The sequence below is a fragment of the Phasianus colchicus genome, chromosome 7, assembly GCF_987193195.1.
Source record: "Phasianus colchicus chromosome 7, bPhaCol1.hap1.1, whole genome shotgun sequence".
NCBI classification, from domain to species: domain Eukaryota; kingdom Metazoa; phylum Chordata; class Aves; order Galliformes; family Phasianidae; genus Phasianus; species Phasianus colchicus.
In genome coordinates, this window is record NC_143442.1 from 568,749 (window position 1) to 587,468 (window position 18,720).

General features: G+C 44.3%; 1 protein-coding gene across 5 annotated transcripts in view; it reads left to right on the forward strand.

Annotated features, from left to right (window-relative positions):
- Window positions 1–16,119, forward strand: part of CCDC148 (coiled-coil domain containing 148) — a 49,343-nt gene extending 33,224 nt beyond the window's left edge. For 3 of the 5 annotated variants that reach the window (XM_031590830.2, XM_090143433.1, XM_031590831.2), the window contains 5 exons: window positions 5,864–6,004; window positions 9,682–9,800; window positions 12,998–13,115; window positions 14,146–14,286; window positions 15,880–16,119. In XM_031590830.2, coding sequence (XP_031446690.2) covers window positions 5,864–6,004; window positions 9,682–9,800; window positions 12,998–13,115; window positions 14,146–14,286; window positions 15,880–16,026 — 666 coding nt within the window. In that variant the 3' untranslated portion in view covers window positions 16,027–16,119. Of the gene's footprint in view, window positions 1–5,863; window positions 6,005–9,681; window positions 9,801–12,997; window positions 13,116–14,145; window positions 14,287–14,731; window positions 15,404–15,879 lie in introns of those variants that run through there. The other 2 variants (XM_031590832.2, XM_090143432.1) reach the window with 2 other exon arrangements.
- Window positions 16,120–18,720: the final 2,601 nt, after the last annotated feature.

Genomic DNA, 18,720 nt, shown 5'->3' on the forward strand with positions numbered 1-18,720 from the left:
TGCTGTAAGTAACTTCTCACTGTTACTGATCAGCCCCAGGAGATGAAAGGAAAGGTGCATACAAATGTTCCAGAGACTGATACAGCTCTAGGAGGTTCTGAAAATGTGTTGCTAGTTTGGGTGATTTTATAAGGTTGAAAGAATGAACTCTCAGGGTACGGGAATGGAAAAATTTCCCTTTTTTCCCATTTTTTGTTATGACTTAAAGTACTGACTTCGTCACACCAGCGAAGATTGTTGGAAATCCTTGCTTAGAATTTGAATTCTAGCTGCTTGTTTTATCTGTGCAGCATCAGCTCTGGGGCTGTGTGCAGTCATCCTGTGACACTTCTCCCAGCCATTCTCTGAGTTTTTGCTTTGCAGCGGCCCAGTTAACAAAGGCTACTTTTAGTTTGAGCTGTTCCATCCAAGCCCTGTGAATGCGAGTAGTTGTCCTCTGTTCCTGTTTGTCTAGCTAAGGAATTCAGCTGCTTGAAGGATCTTGGGGCCAAGTTTGTTGTTATCACCCTAGGCAACTTCAATATCTGCTTCTAATGGAAGCCAGTGTTCCTCAATAGGAAAGACTGTATGTGGTGTAACATTAGCTTAGTTAATTTAATGGGAATTCCTAAGGAAAATCTCCTCAGAAATGTTTCTGTCATTAAAAGAGATATATCTGTAATATTAAGTGCTTGGTAAATTCATTATTACTATTCAGACTTCAAGAGGTTTGCAGTGTACTTTACATTATTGCAATATAGAACATTGTAATAATGAACTGAAAATGGAGATGTATGCATTCTGTTCAGCACAGCAATTTAATAATTCACTTGGCAAGAGCTCCTCTAATAGCGCATGGACTGTGAAACATACTTGAAATGCCAGTTGTAATTAAAAACTTTCCAAACTTAATGTTGGCAGTACTTGTACTGCTAAGATGCAAGTTTTTTTGTGAAACAGACAATAGGGGATCCAATTTTCAGTGTAATTTTTAATATTAATTTAACCTTTTTTTTTTTTTTTACTTATTAAACAAAGCATTTACTGCTGACACAGTAAGATCTCCTGTTAAGTTTTTGCACTCCTAAGAAGGAAAGAATGCAATCAAGTACACGTTAATTTTTTGGTGCATTCTATGGCCCCAGATTATTGCCTTAGTGGATCATCAGAAGTACTGTTAAGGGTTGTTTTTCTTCAGGTCTGTATCTGAAGATATGTCCTTCTTCTGGAGGAAAATCCCAATGAATACAGTGGTTTTTCTTGAAAAGCTTGGAAACAGAGTGTCCCGTAGTCACTTGTAAACATCGAATTATTAAAATGTATGCCACAGAGATTGCGTTTCTCTGCCTGCCCCTTCTTGTTGTTGATTTTGCAGCAGGACCCAGAGGCTCTCAGATAGGACTGGGCTCCCACGGAGTTATGAGCTGTACAAAGACGTAGAGAAGTGTAGTTTGCAAAGTGAATCACAGCACTGTACAGTGATGGGTTTGGAAAGGACCATAAAGCCCATCCCGTTCCAACGCCCCTGCAGGGCAGGACACCTCCCCTCGGGCTGCACAGGGCCCATCCACAGCCTGGTTCACCTGCAGGGACAGGGCACCTCGGCTCGGGGCAGTGCACGGCCTCACCACCCTTTGAACAAGGAATGTCTTCCTAGTATCTAACATGAATCTACCCTTTATTACTTTAAAGCCATTACCTCTTGTCCTATCAATGCTTAATGAAGAGTCCCTCTGTCTTTCCTTCGGTATTGAAAGGCCGCTATGAGGTCTCCCTGGAGCCTTTTCTTCTGCAGGCTAAACAACCCCAGCTCCCCCAGCCTGTCCCCACGCAGAGCTGCCCATCCCCTGAGCGTCCCCAGGGCCTCCTCTGGCCCCACTCCAGCAGTCCATGTCCTCGTGCTGGGGGTCCCAGAGACTGCAGGGGATGCACAGAGAGCACGGCCACCTCCCTGAGCTGCTAGCCACACTTCTTTCGGTGCAGTGCAGGATACGGTTGGCTGCTTCAAATACAGATAAAGGTTTGATTTCTACAAGAGGCAGTGCACCAGAGCCTTTTTTGTCGTGAGCTAAGGTAGTCTGGCTCCTTATTTTGCAAACTGTGACAGTGCTAGCAGGAATCTGATTTGAAATCTGGCCTGTGCCTTCTTCCTTGGGTGGTGCTTTCTGAGAAGTTCCCCTTCGCAGGCAGTCTGACCACAGCGTAAGGTGAGACCATGAGACCAGAACTAGCAGAAAGATGCTTCTAATGCTCAAATGTGGTTCAAAAACTGACTCATTTTGACGTTAGACTCAGTTGTTCAATGCCTGGTTTTTGGAATCTCTTACATAATGGAGCGTTTTAATTTAGCTTAGTTTAGTTGGGAACATTTTATCCTAAATGGCTTCGGCAGTTCGTTTGGGGCAGACATGACACAGTGCCAACCTACTGAATCACCATTCATAAATATTTTGCAAACAGTCACTTTCTGCTCTTGCCAGTTTTTCCTTTTTTGTTGCAATAGCAAATCACTTTTTAAAGAATGTGACTCTTCTTTTGCCTTAATGAAAGGCATTGATCAGATGAATGTGGGAGTGGGCAGGGATGGCATAACCTAATTTCATGTGCTGCCTCCTGGAAGGAGTAAGTGGGTATTGTGGGGAAGTATGATGCAATGAAACTTTCCTTCCTTCTGTTCATTCTGTTCTGTTATTATCTACTTTCTTGTTTCTGCAGTGCACTCATACACCTGGAGATCCTAACTAGATTAGATGAAAGTGGAAAGCAGATTATACCCACTAAGTAAATGGATGTGTTTAGTAGTGATTTAGGGCAATGTAGACAGCACTGGGGAAAGCAGTAGAGATAAGCACTGTATTTATTATTGATGTGCATCGGTTTGGGCTGGTAAACCTTTTTGCATGTTTTGTGTTTGGTCAGATGAGTGAAATCCTGTATTTGATGCTTCGTTACGCTCACTGTATTGTATGTAACCTGCTGAAAATCTAGATCACACCCTGATAGTGATCTCTGCCATGGATCAAAGGGCACTAACAGGAGAGGTATATGCATGCAACTAGGGAGGGACTATGGCTTGCCATGAGACTGGTGTAACATACGTGCTATGAACACAATTTGCTAACCAAAATGAACAAGTAAGAGAGCTTGAGATGTTTTCACACTAGTTTTGGTATCTTTAGTATCAGTACTGTTTTATTGCCATAGGCTTTCCTTTAATCAGCTATCTTGGTGACAGGCTCTCTGTTGGGACACTTCTATCTATCTCAGTATATATTTACAATCAGAAGTTCCCCTGAAGTTTCAGTTAACTGCAGATTTAGTGAGACCTTTTTAATGGGTTCAGCATGCTGACTAATGGCTGAAATAAAACAAATGAAAGAGATCCTGGTAAGTAGGTAATTAATATCTGGAGAAGATCAGTAAGGCATCAGGAGGGTTCTCAGACTTAAAGGAGGCTGAAGCTGCAGCATATCTTGACCCCACTTACGCTGGCATTTATCATTATCCTAAGGAGCTTGAAACGACTGCGAAGCAGGGATAAGGAAAATGCAAGCTTAAAAAAGCAATTTTTTGATACATATTTTAACTCCACTGGCTCATTTAAGTTCAGAGTATCTCAAGTAGTGCTGTTATTACAGAAGTTTAAACTTCCTGTCAGTTTCCCAGCAGTTTATTTCAGCTGCAGTCTGCATACACTTCTCACAGATCTCATCCTTCCTTTGTTTTGTTGTTAGATTTGAAAGCTTTGTGAATATGTTCTTGTTTCAGTCTGTTCTGCTGTTTTGAACATGAAGTGGAAATGGCTGTGTGTTCTTCCACATTCACGTTCTAACACTCCTGCTTAAGCTGCCAGGCTGAAAGGGCTGGGTTTTATGTTTGTTTTTTTTTCTTCTTAGGAGTGAAAGGGTAATTTTACCACTGCCAAAGAAATTGTAGTAAATGGTTTTCATTTATTTGTTTGTTTGTTTTTACTTATATAGCCAAGATATGAGATTCTACTAAGGGAACGTTTTCAAAATTCTGAGGAGAAAGATCACCTGTAAAGAATAGCATCAGTGCTAAGGAATACAGCAGTGATGTTTTAACATTTTCTTTCCATAGTATACAATTTTGAATTCCAGCTCAAAATCCTTTTTAAGAATAGCCAAAAAAAAAAAAAAAAAAAAAGATAGCTGTCTCTGTGCTGACTGCCATTATGTGAGCACACTCTCAAGTCCCCATTGATGTTTGCTGGCACAGCTTGGCCCTCTGTATTTAAAAGTACAAGACTCACTCACCTGCGCTGCAGTTCTTAACTTTGGGAACGGAGCTGAAGCTGGAAAAGGCTGTATGTGCTCTGGGAGAATAACAATGCAATGCAACATCGGCTTGAAGATGCCCTGGGTCTATTGGGATGCTGCAAAGAAGGAAGTAGAAGTGCTATCTCAGCACAGAGGGGCGAACACGGGATCTGTCCTGCAGAGATCTGCTCACTGAGGGACACGGACCGCCAGGGCTCTGGGTGTCCAAACAGAGGCCTTGCACAGGAATGGGAGAGAATTAATGGTGTGCGGTGCAGCTGGAATGCATTAAAGATGGCAGAATGCAAAGGAAATGTTTTACTATCAGTATACAAGTACCCACAATAGCATGGAAAACCAGATGAGGAATGGCTGTAGGCTCACTCTTTTGAGGAACATGGAGGTCTGTTAACACTTCAGAATTTCATGCCAAAAGAGCTGGCAAGCCAGCAGCTGGGAGGCAGCGTTAATCCCATCGAAAGCCACGCGTAACGGATGAGCTGCTCGTGACAGCGCCGGGGGAAGTCGGGGCTCCTGCTGGGAACAACGCACTGCAGGGCACGGGAAGCAGCCGCTGCCCGGTGACACGGCTCGTTCTGCAGCACACGGCGGCAGCGGTGCCTCGTGGGTGGTTGGCTGTGCAGGATCCATCCCAGCCGGGCAGCCTGCCATGGCATGGCAGGGCCGTCAGCTGGGGCTGGTGAGCAGGCACAGGGCTACTGAGCTTCTGGGGCCACGCTGGGGCACCGCGTCCCACAGCCCTGGGCTGGCACCGTGTGCTGTTCTACCTGCTGGGGGATCTTTGTACCGTGGTTCTTCTCTGGCCCTGAGGCTGCTCTGTAGGCTCGCTCCCCAGTACTCTTCCTGTTTGCATGTCACTTTACACCCACAGTGTTAATGCCTGTGCTGAATCCTCATTTCCACCTCTTCTTCTGATTTGCTGTTTTTGTGATCATTTTCACTTTTCCTTCTTGACTCATGGCCAAGTACTGCAAGGAGCAAGTAGGGCATTCCATGGAGTTGGGGTGGGGATGGTTAATTACAGAGGCTCAGACGATCTTTTGTCATTTCTCAGGCTACAGCAGCTTAATCCCAACCTTGGCCGTGCTTTAGAGAATGGCTGCAATGCAATCAGCTGCGTTTTGCTTCTGAGGAATAACAGCCCTCCGTTCCCACTCCTGAGCGCTGGCAGTGTCTGCCAGCAGAGTTTCCCCACGCCGTCACCAGGCTGCCCTGAGTGCCACAGTGCCCACGCTGTGGATCCCCTTCATCCAGGAAACGATGGGGTCGTTAAGAAACTTAACCGTTATTGAAAGTCCAAGTGCTGGAAAGATTTAAGATCCGATGTTACTGAGGTTCCTGTGGCAATTTTACTTAATCTTTTTGTATGTGTTCTCGCTGCATAATACACAAGTCAGTGGTGAATTATTAATCTGCAGAAAGACAGTGCTAACGGAATGATTGCGTATTGCTGACAGATTACAAATTTTAGTTTAAAAATGGATCACACGGGTTTCCTTACCAGTGTCAGTTTAGCAGGGTCACAGCATTGCACAGATTCTCCTGCACAGCTGTTTAAACAGACTTTTCAACCCTTCTCTCAGGTCCTACAATGGAGAGCACAACAGGAGGAGGCGGCTGAGCTGGAAGCTGCTGTAGCTGCTAGAAGAAAAGAAAAGGAAGACGAGAAAGAAAGGCTACAGAAAGAGCAGGAAATGATTCGCAGAGCTCAGGAGAAAGAAAAAGTATGAGAAACTTCTAAGTATTTCTGCATTCGTTGATTTACAACTGCCGTTAAAAGCTTTAGCTGATCTCGCTGCTCTGTATTCTTGTAACAGATTTAGTGTTAGAACGGAGATTAGCAGCCCGTGGGGTCCCGGTGCCGTCCCTTTTAGCCTTAAACCTGCCTCTACTTGTGCATCTGTGTTATTGGTTCCTAACGAAAGGTACTCACAACGACAGTGTTTGTAACCATCTGGGTGTCACCGAACCTCAGCGCTGAGGCACCAGAGGTTTGGGGCTCTTACAGTTCTGTGCTTCTCAGTAGTGTGGCAAAGACTATGAAAGCTTCCAGTGCTGCAGTTAAGTATGCTGCAATGCAGCAAATGGGCTTTACAGCATGTTGTCTGCAAGACAGCGCTCTGCACTGTGCAGCACAAGGACCTTAAAGTGAGCCTGGAGCACAACGATGCTGTTAACCAGCTCAGGACATCGGAGGGCTGCAGGACATTATGCTAAGCACTTGTGTGGTACCACTTAAAGCTAAACTTCAACGTAATAGAAATCAGAAATAGGGAATATGGTGTGTTTATAAAATCAAACTGTCACGTATGTGTATTTGAAGGATAGGACACAAATTCAGGAGGTTTTAGTATTAAAATCGTGCCCCTTTTTCTGATTATTTTTGCAATGAAATCTGCCTTGCTTAGAGTCCAATTTACCTGTGGAGTATTTGCTAAGACTGCAAAATTATTTCTCCTATTTCTGGAACGAATAAGTAGGAGAATATTATAGGTTGTTATTGGCTGGTCTTTCAGATGCTGATGAGTAAATGAACTCCTTTAATGTAATGGGACTTCTCATGCCAACATGTTTGTGAGAAGAGGCACTAAGAGCTGCGTTGTTGTAACATGGCAGTTAGAAGAGATAAGAAAGGGCAGAACTGTTCCAAGCAGAGTTGCTCTCAGGATGTGTGTTGGGGGCTGTAGTGGCATCAGTATATGTCTCACTGCAGAAAGCTTGGGCAAACAGGAAGGAAAATGAAACTTCATGTAAGTTATCGTGTTTTCTCTGCAGACTTTGCCTTCTTGTCTTTATTTACCTGCCTAGTTTCTGTATAGCGTGCCTTAGTAGGAGTGAAAGTTTACTGATGGGACTAAAACATGGGCAATTAGACTCCCTAGAAACTGATGGAAACTCATTTCAGTAGATGTGCCTCTTGCAGTGATAGTCCTTGCAGTAAAAACTGAAGCTATCTATTTTTACAGCAATTTGCTTAAGTTATTACTAAAGCAATTTACTTTACAACACTTAGCAAAAGCAGAAAGGAGATGATAGCAGACCAAAATAAATGACTTGCAGGCTGGTGGAAACAAATGCCTGAGCAGAAAAATGGAAATGAAATCCTTCACCACTTGGATTTTCCCTATCTGCTTTTATAGCACTCAAATATTTTTTCTGGTTTGAAGAGACACGTCTCTATGCCACGACAAGCAGGGCAAAAGCAGCAGCCTGTGCTGAAGGGCTCCTGGAGGGGTTGTGCATGACTGCTGAATTTGGCTGTAGAGACAGTTCTGCAAAGAAGCACCGGAACGAAAGTGGTGCCTGCAGAAAAGAAGCCGAAGCTTTGCTGAAGCCTTGCCTCCGGATGGGCTGTTGTCCACTCGTTAATTCTCATTGTTGTCAGTCCCCAGAGCCAACATTTGAAAAGCTGCCTGATTTCTAATCAGTTTTATTTGATTAGTGAGTTCATGTTCTTGTCACGACTTTGCATTTTGCAAGTATCCAGGTTCTTGTCAAGCTGAAGAAGTTTCTGCTGACATTTGTCACCCGATCTTCTTCCTTTCCAGACATTTATCTCAAAGATTATAAATGCATTCTTGGCAGAGTACGTCCTCCTGCCAAGCTATCCTAAATCATATAATTAGAAAATTGTCCAAAAGTCACTTTAATGGGATGTTTCTCTTTCCTTCATAATATGCAGAATGCTTTCATTTCTCCTAAGGAAAAAAAAAATCAGGTTAGCAGGGACATCAACAGCTCCTTAGTTCTGCTGAAACCAGGGTCTGCTCTGAGGTCTGACCAGGCAACTCATGGCCTTTATGCTTGTTTTAATTTGTTTTTTTTTTATCCTTATCCTATTTATCTTTGATATTTATCATTTCAGATTCAAATGTACAGAAAAGAACGTTTGTGTCTGTGAAAAAACAGGCAGAGAAATCTTTGTCAGAGCAGTCTTGGGTCAGCTTCAGTCAGTCTGGATTTTCTCTTTACTTTTGCTTTGCTTCTTGTAGACACCATAATTGAACTTTAAAAACATAAATTCTACAAACACACCCAGGGGGATTTTTCAAGATTATGTGCACTGTCACAAAACCACATTGTATATAAGTTTTTTTTCACATTGACATTTATTTCTGTGTAATTGCTCTTTGCTGATATCTCGTTACCCATTTAGGTTCTGGATTTAAAGTTATGAGGCAAGTGGAAAGCAGAAATGACGAGAACTTGTACGACTGTTATCTGCACTCACTTTCCATGTCAGAGTTTGCAGGGTGAGATGTGGTGGTGTTTTGGCAGGTGTTTGATGGATAAGGTGTAAGTGGGCTCAGCTGCAGCGCGTGATGCTGAGCCTTGGTGGTGCCACTGCAGTGAGAGGCACGGAGAAAGGGGAGTCCGGATCTAATGGCAGTTGGCTGCTTTGGCTGCAAGAAACGGCGCTGCTACTTTTCTCTTTGTTAAAGCTTGCTGTGTAGAGCTGCCTTGTCTCACGCAGTGTTTATAGTGGCAGGTGGTGTGGAAGGAGGATGGGGCTCTGTGAGCTGTGCTGACCTGACTGCCAGCGACGGTAATTTCCCGAGTAAATATTTTACTTGTCCATATAGCTGTGTGCTTAGCTGTGTATATTTTCCACCTCTCCCGTGCCTGTGGATAACGTCTGTGTGGAAGCTCTCTGCTACGCGCAGATGGGATAGCAGCTGTGTGAGGTCAGCACTCGTATGTTTCATGTGAGTAAATGACATCTGAGGCTGGAAGGAAGGGCTGCAAACACGGTGTGTGGCTGCTTCTGCGTGCTGGGACAGCAAAGCAGCGCGTGGAATATCTGCGCTCGGTACCCGCGTGGGCAGGCTGCGTCACATGCTTCCAACATAAATCTGAGAAGGGGGCAAATGGCAGTAGGTACAAACGCTCTGCTTCTTCCGCTAGACTGCAGATCAGACTTTCTTCCTGTGTATTTAAATACCGACCTTCAGAAATATCCATTGGCCTCTACTCAGAGATTATGAAAATTCCTTCAGACTGTGTGGGGGGCAGAATAATTCCAAAAGAGAGACTTTTATTTTATAAGTATTCCAAACGGGATTTGATAACCATTTTTATTAGAATGCTTCTGTACAGGCCTTGTTTTCATGTTCTTTGTGTATAAAGAATGCCCTTAGAAGATAATTGACTTCAAGTTAGCAATGCTGAAATAGAAGCACTGTTTGGAAGACCTGTGTTATTTTGTCCCGTCACCTTATGTAGGTTTAACTGCTTTACATTATGACTGTAATCAAAGACTCACAGCACTCACAGTACATTTTTCGGCCGCCAAACTTGGGCTCACACACAGGTTGCTGTCTACAGGTGTCTGAACTCTTCTTGGAAATTAGGCTTATGGACGGTTGTTAGTTTGTTCACTGTTTGTTTGTTCAACTTCTAGGTTAAAAAATACTTGGCTGAGAAACAGCTTAAGTGGCAAGAACAGGAAGAAAAAGAGCTACAGCATTTGGAGGAATTAAGGAAATTAATGGCCAAACAAGCACTTAAAGACAGAGAACGGTAAAATACATTACATGTGAATATACTGTCAGGAGGAGCTTTTCACAGTAGAATTTGTTTTGTTCTCCCTACCTTTCAAATTAAAGCAAAATCAAATAAGTGGGTTTTTTTCTTCCTGTTTGATGGTTTCCCCACTTGATCTGTGAAGGTTGCACATGGAGCATCTGCAGCCTTGAGGACACTTATCGTTCTTTCAGAGAACCTTAAATTGTGCCCCTGGATTCTGAGACAATCAAATAGTTACTCAGTGTTGAGCATTCAGACCTAGTTCTAGTAAAAGCTGTTGCTCTTGTTTTGCATGAAGAGCTCTCAGTTACTGATACAGTAAATGGTTCTGCACTGGATCAAGTATTTCCACAGAACTGTTTGCTTTTTTCCTCTCAAGCAAACTGCATTTAGGATTTTAACCAAGGACAGTGAGCAGATCTTGATGGCGACCTTTGTATGTTAGAACCAGAATGCTTCTAAGGCTGGAAGGAAAATACAAACAGTGTCGTTGCAGTGCATTGCTGGTAGCTGCTGTTCGCTTGTTTGATGAATGGGCTGAACCTGTCTGTGTTTCAACCCGTGCCAAGTCTTCTCTGCAGAATGGGGTCTCTAATGACCTGCTGAAGGAAGGAGGACCATTAAAAAACCATCGCATGCAGTCTGGTTATAACCGCTCTCAAATCAAAAGTTTGCCTTTTTTACATGAAATGACTCGCCAGGCTGAACAGGCCAGAAGTGGAATTAAAATAGGGATAAAGTTCAATTGACTTTTAAAGACTGACATTTATCGTAGTCATTCATTGTGAAACACTGCTTCCACCTGACTTTGTTACGGTGCCTCGCTGACAGCTGAGTTTAGGTAGCCGTCCTTATGCTGGGAGTACTCCTACACCTCCAACCTACCTGGCAGGGGTTTCGGCTACGAGCAGAGGAAATACAAGGCTTGAATTACTGAGTTTTCAGCAGAACTGAATAGGAGAAAATGACTTTTCTTTAAACCTGTACACTGCAGCGTGCCAGGCAGTTGGGGAGCGTTCTTTTCTTATGGTAATAAACTCTGCAGGATAAAATATAAGGAAATGGCACAGTTCATTGAGGAATGCAGGAAGGAAACAATCATACCTTCAGGCTATTATGAATCAAACGTCAGCAAGTGCTTAGCGTTATGTTTCCCTGAATTGGCATACTGTACGAAATAAAACAGTTTAAAGAAAAATGCTTGCTCTTCGTGGAGATTAATAATTCTCTGTGCTTTTCATCTCCAAAGCCTTCACAAATATTAATCAAAGAAGGGCAGAGAGGTGTTTCTGTTACTAGGAGCTGTGGTGCTACTGGCACGGCGTCAGGCGCGTGCTGTACTGAGGGCAGGCGTGCTGGTGTAGTGATTTCACACTGAAGAATTGCAGTCCTATAGAACCTAATTGTATCCTCACATGCTTAGCCTGTTCCAGAGCACATCATGTTTTTAAGTCTTTGCAGAGCTGATTGTAAAAGGTGGCTCAGAGCAGCACAGCGATTCTGACCTGAAATGTCCTCAGGCTTTTCTGGGAAAGGAGCAGGGTAGGTGTGAGCTAGCTGACTGTTCCAAGTGGGAGATACAGCCTGGGCAGACACGGAGCGTTTCTGATGGATGCAGTCGGATACCAAAAAACGTTCTGCCCTGATCCTGAATTGTTTCTGTATTTAATTTTAAACTAAGCAATCGGGCTTATAAAATAATGATTGAATATAAGCATGTATCCCAGACTCACAGCTGTGTTCAGGTCTCACCGGGTAAGCATGAGATGCTAGATAACCAGGGCTGTGACCAAATCGAAGGAGTAAAGGCCCTGAAACAAGATGCTGGGAGCACTGCAGTCTGCCTGGGGCCCATTGGAAGCAGAGATTTAAATACGAATGAGGTGCTTATTGAACTGACACAGGGAATAAGGTATGTTCTGATACAGAGCAAAAATGCTACCTGTGTGATAAAGCTTCCCCTCCCAATTCCAACTATGGCTGTCCCAATAAACTGCAGTCCATTTTTACTATTGAACATTTATGAGGATGTGTTAAAGCGAGTTTCAGTGAAATTCTGCTTATCAGAAATTACATAAGTGTGTGCCCACAATACTTCAGGGGTGGTTTTACTGAACCTGAGCAGCTGAGCTTGTTTTTCAGCTGGCGATTTATTAAAATTGGCACTTAGTGGTACTTAGAATCAAAACTGAATATTAAAATATCTTGATTTTTAGCAGAGGGCTGTTAGAGTGAGGGCAGGGTAACAACCAGGGTTGTGGTTGGACTTGATGATCTTTAAGGTCTTTTCCAGCCTGAGCAATTCTATGATTCCATTCTATTCCATACAGTGATGTGAAAAGGGTCTCCATAGCATCCTTGGTTGCTTTGTACTGCTCTCGTAGGACCAACACACTTGTCCCAGTAGTTGTTATTGGGCTGTGGCTGCAGTGCTCTTCTGGAGCCACCAACACAACTGCACTCTCAGTTCCAATATGTGCAGTCCACGTGTGCTCCTTGGAGCTAACAAAACGCTGAGGGCGATGACAGCAGTTCTGCTGTAGCTGAAGCAGCCCTTTTTTCTGTGCTTCCCTGAAGGCAAACGGTGGCAACAGCAACTTGTGTGAAAGGGCTGCCAGCGACACCACAGAGCGTCCTGCAGCTTCGTGAGAGACAGGCTTCGGCAGATTTGGGCTGAGAAGTAGAAGGAAGTGTGTGGTGTGGTGGCAGTGGTATCTCAAGGGCTGTAGACACCTATTGCAGAAAGTAGAGCAGTGAGGGTAGGCAGGAGGTGAAGCTCCAGGATTATTCGTGCTGAGCTCCGTTTGTTCCTTTGGAGAAAGTCTTTAATCCGTGAGTTTTCTCTCTTCTTGGAAGGGATTTGTTTCTTTAAATGGAAAGGGTTATAGGGAACAGTTGTGCTGCCATACACAGATGTCAGAGAACATTTCTTCTTGGCAAAGAAAACGGAAAAAAGTGAGTAATGGTGCTATAAAGCTTAAAGCTTGCTAGAGAAGAGCCAGGGTTGTAGAAATGAAGTCTGAGAGGTTAACCAACTTATAAAAAATAAATAAAGGGAACGGCTTCTTTGCGCTTGGCAGGAATTCTGACGGTGGGCATAAGAGAGCATCAGGCTAGTTTTCAATTGGAGAGTAACAACTTTAAAGTGAAACTTGAGCAGTTTTCCTGTTTGTATGCATGCTGTTTCACAGGGTGAAGTTTAGACAAGCGCTGCTAGAAAAGCGGATCCTGGAGAAAAAGGAGGAGGCCCTTCGAGAAGCGAGTGCAGCTGAAGAGAAAGAGAAATGCCTGGAAGCACTCCGACAAAAGGTGCTTCTATTTCCTATGCGTGGCATTTTCAGGTGCAGTAAAGACAGAGCACATACTGACCAAATGGAAGTTAAAACAATGCTACGCCATAAGCAAATAAGTGAAGAAGCTAAAATGCACTCCAGGTCTGACGTTGATGTTAATGCTGTCATGCTATAAATCTGATGTGCTTTGTAACCAACAAGGAGAATATTTAGAAGCTAAAGAGCACTGACATGTCCAGAAATATGGATGGGGCTAAACTGAGCCTGCTGGCTGCCTCTGGCTGTGGGTTGTGAGCATCAGATCTCGTGTCGATCTGTGATAGAGCTGCAGATGCTGGCACTGCTGTCGTACCACCCCTGAGGTCTCCTTTGCACCCAGGAGGGGCTGTCCTCTGCTTGCCTGGAGTTCAATACAGGCGTATTTCCCCGCAGCATTCGTGAGGTAACTACATGAGCTCTCTCTTCATAGAAATGCCATTCAGCTTTGAGGTTGATTTCAGTTCGTAAGGACTGGCATTGGCATTCACAGCGTGCAGGTGCTCTGCATGCAGCCTGCCCGTGCAGCAGGCAGTTCTCCAGGCTGTGGCAGCCCTGCACTTACCAGTCATGCACGGTGCTGTATGAAGTCTAGGCAATTATATTGTCTCCGTCAGGAAGCTGGAAAAAAATCTTCTCCCTGAATTTCACTGCATCAAAGTGCTTTTCATTGTTTGGTCTGAGGCAGTTTTCCTGCATTCACACCTTGCATCTTCCCCTCTGTCCTGTGTTACAGCACTCGGAGGTTGTGGCAGGGCTGGCTGGGGGCTGTGCTGCTGGGATCATCCAGAGAGCACAGGGCTGTGCTGCCGTGGGACCTGGTCCTGTGCCCCTGGGGGGATGCACAGGCTCTGGGCTCAACTTTTGGCTTTACAGCACTTACACATGGAGGCAGATTGGTTTAAGGTTCTAAACTGTGTCAGCAATGGCGGTTGTCAGGGGACGTGTGTTACTGATACCTCCATGCCCTACACAGACTGTAACGGTTGTTTTCATATGGTGTGCTTTAGGTTTCCATTGCAGCAAAACCAGACCCAGCGAGAGCGGTGGCTGATACTGCAGCATCCAAAGCTCGGATGGGCATTGGGTCCACAGAAGAGTTTGTTCTTCAGAAGCCACTGTTTCACTTGCAAACATACAATGAAGAGCAGGTAGTAGCACATTTTACTGCACGGTTTATTGTATGCAGCCATACTGTGAGAGCAATAGTTGGTGATGGTTGTGTAGCTGAAATAGTAATGTTAATGGAAGAACATGGAACACGGTGTATGCAAAACACACACACACACACACTGTGCCCCAGGGGCTGTGCTGCTGTCCCTGAGCCACATCTCCAGCAGTGGGAAGGATGCAGGGCTGGGTGCCGGCTGCTTGCTGAGTGCTTTGCTATTGCACCATTTCAAAACTCACCCCATTCATGCTTTTACACGCTCAATTTTAAAAGTGCTTCCTATTCACCTGCTCGTGCAGGTGTTGTGCTAAGTGGCTGAAGTGGAGTGGAAGTCCTCCTTACTGCATGAAGAGCCACAGATAACTTCATGGTGGGGTGTTCTTTTCATTTGGGAATCTTACTACACTTCTCTTCATAAACTGCAGATTAGAATTGTGGCTGCCTGCTCACTGGTGCTGAACTGAAAATCAGATGGGATGTTGTTTGTGAGAGCTGAAGGAGAAACCAGTCAGGGGGAAGCATGAGGTGGCTTTCGGGTTGCTGCTCTGCTGAGGACAGTGCTAGCTCTATTTCAACTGAAGTTAAGCAACACAGGGAGAGACTTTCTCTTTCTTTTACTACTCTCCATCTGTCAATGTGTGCATTTGGAACTGAGAAGCCCTAAAATGTCTTAAAAAAGGAAGTGCTGGGCAAGCACGGTAATAGACATCATTACATTTCAGCTATTCAATGCTAAAATAAAGCTTTTATGCCATGGAACTACATAATAGCATTCTTCTTTCTGTCAGTATCATTTCCAAATTTCCCAGAATGGGAATGATTTTGAATGCAAGGGTCTTTGTTTGGCTGAGAAAATTTACCCAAATCCAGTGGATGTTGTGAGGTTTGGAAAAGTCTGGCTTGAGCGTGCTCTAAAAGGTGCATGTGAGGTTGGTATGTGAGTGCTCAGAACGCTCTGCCCTCTTCAGCTGGTCGTGGGCACTGTTCCTGCTCCTGCCAACACCCAGCACCTGGCCAAGGCAGCTGAAAGGGGCTGTGCATTTTGTCAGATAACCTCATGGCAAATTTTAGCATTCATTTTCCTGGGCCTTAGCTGTTGTTACAGACATGGAAGTGGTTCTGCCGTGCAGTCGCTAAGCAATGCAATGAAAGAATCATAAATGCATTTGAAGTGCTCGGATCATTGATGGAGCACATCAGAGAAGTCAGAATCCTTTTCCTGAGCAGGCTGAGTTCAAGTCACTCAGTTTCTCATCCGCACTTTGAACTGAGCCACAGTGAGGACTGAAAACCAGAGCTCTTTATTAACACAGATTGTGATCATTAGTATTTAGAAAGGATGATATCACAATATGTGTAGTGAGTAATTCACCAGTGAACTTCTTCGCTTCCAAAGGCTCTGTTTGTAACCAGAACGTTTTTTACCACCTTCTGAACCCTTTTGTTTCAAACATATATAACATATATTGTATGTATCTATATATACATTCACTAATAGCCCTTAAGTGTATCTTGCAGTGTAAGTGAGGAAAGTACAGCTTTGTTCCATCATTGCTGTGGTTTATTTTAACAGATCATTTCTGACCCCAGGCTTCGTGTCGAGTTAGCTCTTCGAGAAGCTGGACTTCACAAAACACTTTATGCAAAAGAGATTTTACCAAAAATTCCTCCATTGAAGCTTCCAAGAAGAGATATGGAATCTACAGTGTTTAAAATGTAGAGTGCTTTATGTGGCAAGAGCAGAGAAGCTTCAGGGGTAAAATCTGAGTCATAACAGTAGAACTTTCAATAAATTTCTCATTGGCTGTGTCATGGAGTTGTCACTGTGTGCAATCATTTAAGAAAAGGATGCACCTTCCCATACGGTGTTTGGTACAACATCTGACACCTGCCTGGGTGAAGGCTTTGAGGAGGCTTGGTGGGCTGCTCTAGAACTCCCCGTGCTGCAGGATTCCCCATATTTCTTCCCAGCAGAAGATCAGCACTGATGGGAAAGACCTCTGCAAACACTGCTGGTCAGTTTGATGCATAGCATGCTTTGGAATTCTGGTTTTTAATTGGCAACAGGGACCACAAAGGCTTCGCAGTGACTTAGATGATATCGTGGTACACAAACACGTCCCACATAGCTTTCATTCCAGGGTGCCTGAGAATGTGATTCTTTTAATTATAAGATCTTTCTGCTATTCCTTGGTGACGATGAGAAGGAACTTAACCTTTGCCTATATTTAGAAACCAGTTTGCTGTGTCGGATTTACTGGAAATCAGTCATGCAAGCAATCTTGTATTGGCAGCGTTTCAGAATGAATGATACATTATAAACATCATTCCAGATCCAGGATTTTTATTTTGGAGCGGTCGCCACCGTGTTGATCCTCTTCAATTAAAGGCAAATTGATGTCATTTCATTTTGTAACTGATTGCATTTTCAAGCCTCACATAAGATGGCTGTAAAATGTATTCTGTATGTAAACAAGTTACAGCGAGGAGCTTAACCCAGAATTCCTGAGGACAGTAAATGTCAGAAAGATCTGAACGTCCGTATTTGCGTATCTAGTGAACTGCAGGAACTTAATTAGCAAAATATTGTGGTGCCTTACAGGTGTTAATAGGACACACATCTTCAAGGCTGTGTGAAGCAGTGATTCCTTGCTGCCCAAAGGAGGAGCTGCAGGTGAGGATGTTGGAGGCCAGGCCGGCAGAGCCCATCTGCAGAGCTGTGCTGGCTGCTGCACTGCTCCTAGCAGACCTTCCTCTCCCGCTGCCTGGCTCAGCAGCTCTGCACCGAGCATCTTGCAGTCTGACAGGTGATGTTACATTTTTCACACCTTACACTGAAGGTAATGCTGACAACATGTAGCAGTGCAACCTGAACTCAGGAGGGGTGTTGGTGCCCAGGGAGGGAGGTTTGCTCTGTCGTGGGTGGGTGAGGCTGTGAAGACAGAAGCAGAGAACTGAGGAAGGGACCACAAAGGCAGGGGAGGGCGGGTGCTGCAGGCTGCAGCAATGGGCAGCTTTAATCGAGGCAAAGTAATCTGAGTATCAAAGAGACGTTATTTCGCTTGGGATAAAAATGCTGCAGAGACTGCTTGCTCAAGAGCAGTGGGAGCTGAATATCCTCTGGGTTTAGGTATTGCATGTTTGTCTCGTTGCAATTCAGTGTATATTTGTGCATTTTACTTTGGTGTCTTGTTTGAGGTAACTCAGTATTTTTAACACATGCTTGGCCAGCTTGTTGGCCAGCACTGCTTTGCTTCTCTTCTGGAGACCAGCTTGGCTCCAGGGATAAATCCTCCCAGTGGCTCCCCAAAAACAGAAGGTCTCAAACTTTAGGCAGTGTTTGTTTTTTTTTTTGCCTTTAAGGGCAGATCCAGAAGACAATCTCAGCGGTGCAAAATCTTGTAAAATTGTAATTATCTTGTCCTCTTTCCAACTAGTAAGATGCTTATGGAGAAACAACGTTTACATGAAGCAGAAAATTGTTTTTGAAAAAAGGGGCTCTGATTTGTAAGCAGTATTGTGGATGTTGTCACATCTGCTGTTTCTGAGAGAATGGGCTCAGGAGTGTCATCTGGAATCTGGGAAGAACTCTGTAACTCCAATGTGGGGTTAGAAAGAGGCATTCCTTCGTTGCTCACGATGCGCACCAGGCGAGGCGACAAGCAGTGTGAGCAATTTGGAGTTCTACACTGAAACAGTTAAGACATCCATATGCAGCACATTGGCATACAGATTCATTCTTTGTCAAGGACTCATTAATATATGCCAGCACCTTTGGCCATGCTCAGTGATATCTGGGGTGGCCAAGTGCCCACCTGCTTCTTCCCCATCTTCCACCATCAGCTCCATCACTGAGACCTTTCACTCACTTTCAGCTGCTGGATGTTCTGAAGCCTGAGAACAACTTCTTTATGAAAATGAAGTCACTCCACTTGAAGATGTACCACTCAGCTGTCAATTCTGGTTGTCAGAAGTGGCTCAAATGTTAACTGGTGCCTGAAAGTCAAGTATGCCGCAGCTGCAGGATGAGTCGGTGCGGTACCAACTGCTGCAGAAACACAATGCTTGTGCCAACTTATGTGCACATAAGCTTATGTGTGCTTTTGGGTATGTATTTATAGAAGAGAAATGTGAGCGGCTGCAGCGCCGGCTCTGATCCCTGGGAAGCAGGCGGCTGTGCTGGATGCTTTGCATTCTGAAAGGGGCTCCCACAGACGGAGGTGCTGAGCCCTGTAAGCCATTAACTGACTGATGTGAAACCCTGGGAGGGTGTCAGAATGTGTGACAGAGTAAACATTTCCCAATGTAATCATTAAGTTAAAAGCGGAATAATTGAAGAGCCTTAACTGCACCACATTGTAGAAAATAAAGAAGTGGCTGTGTCCTACAGAGCAAATGATCAGGGTTGTAGCTG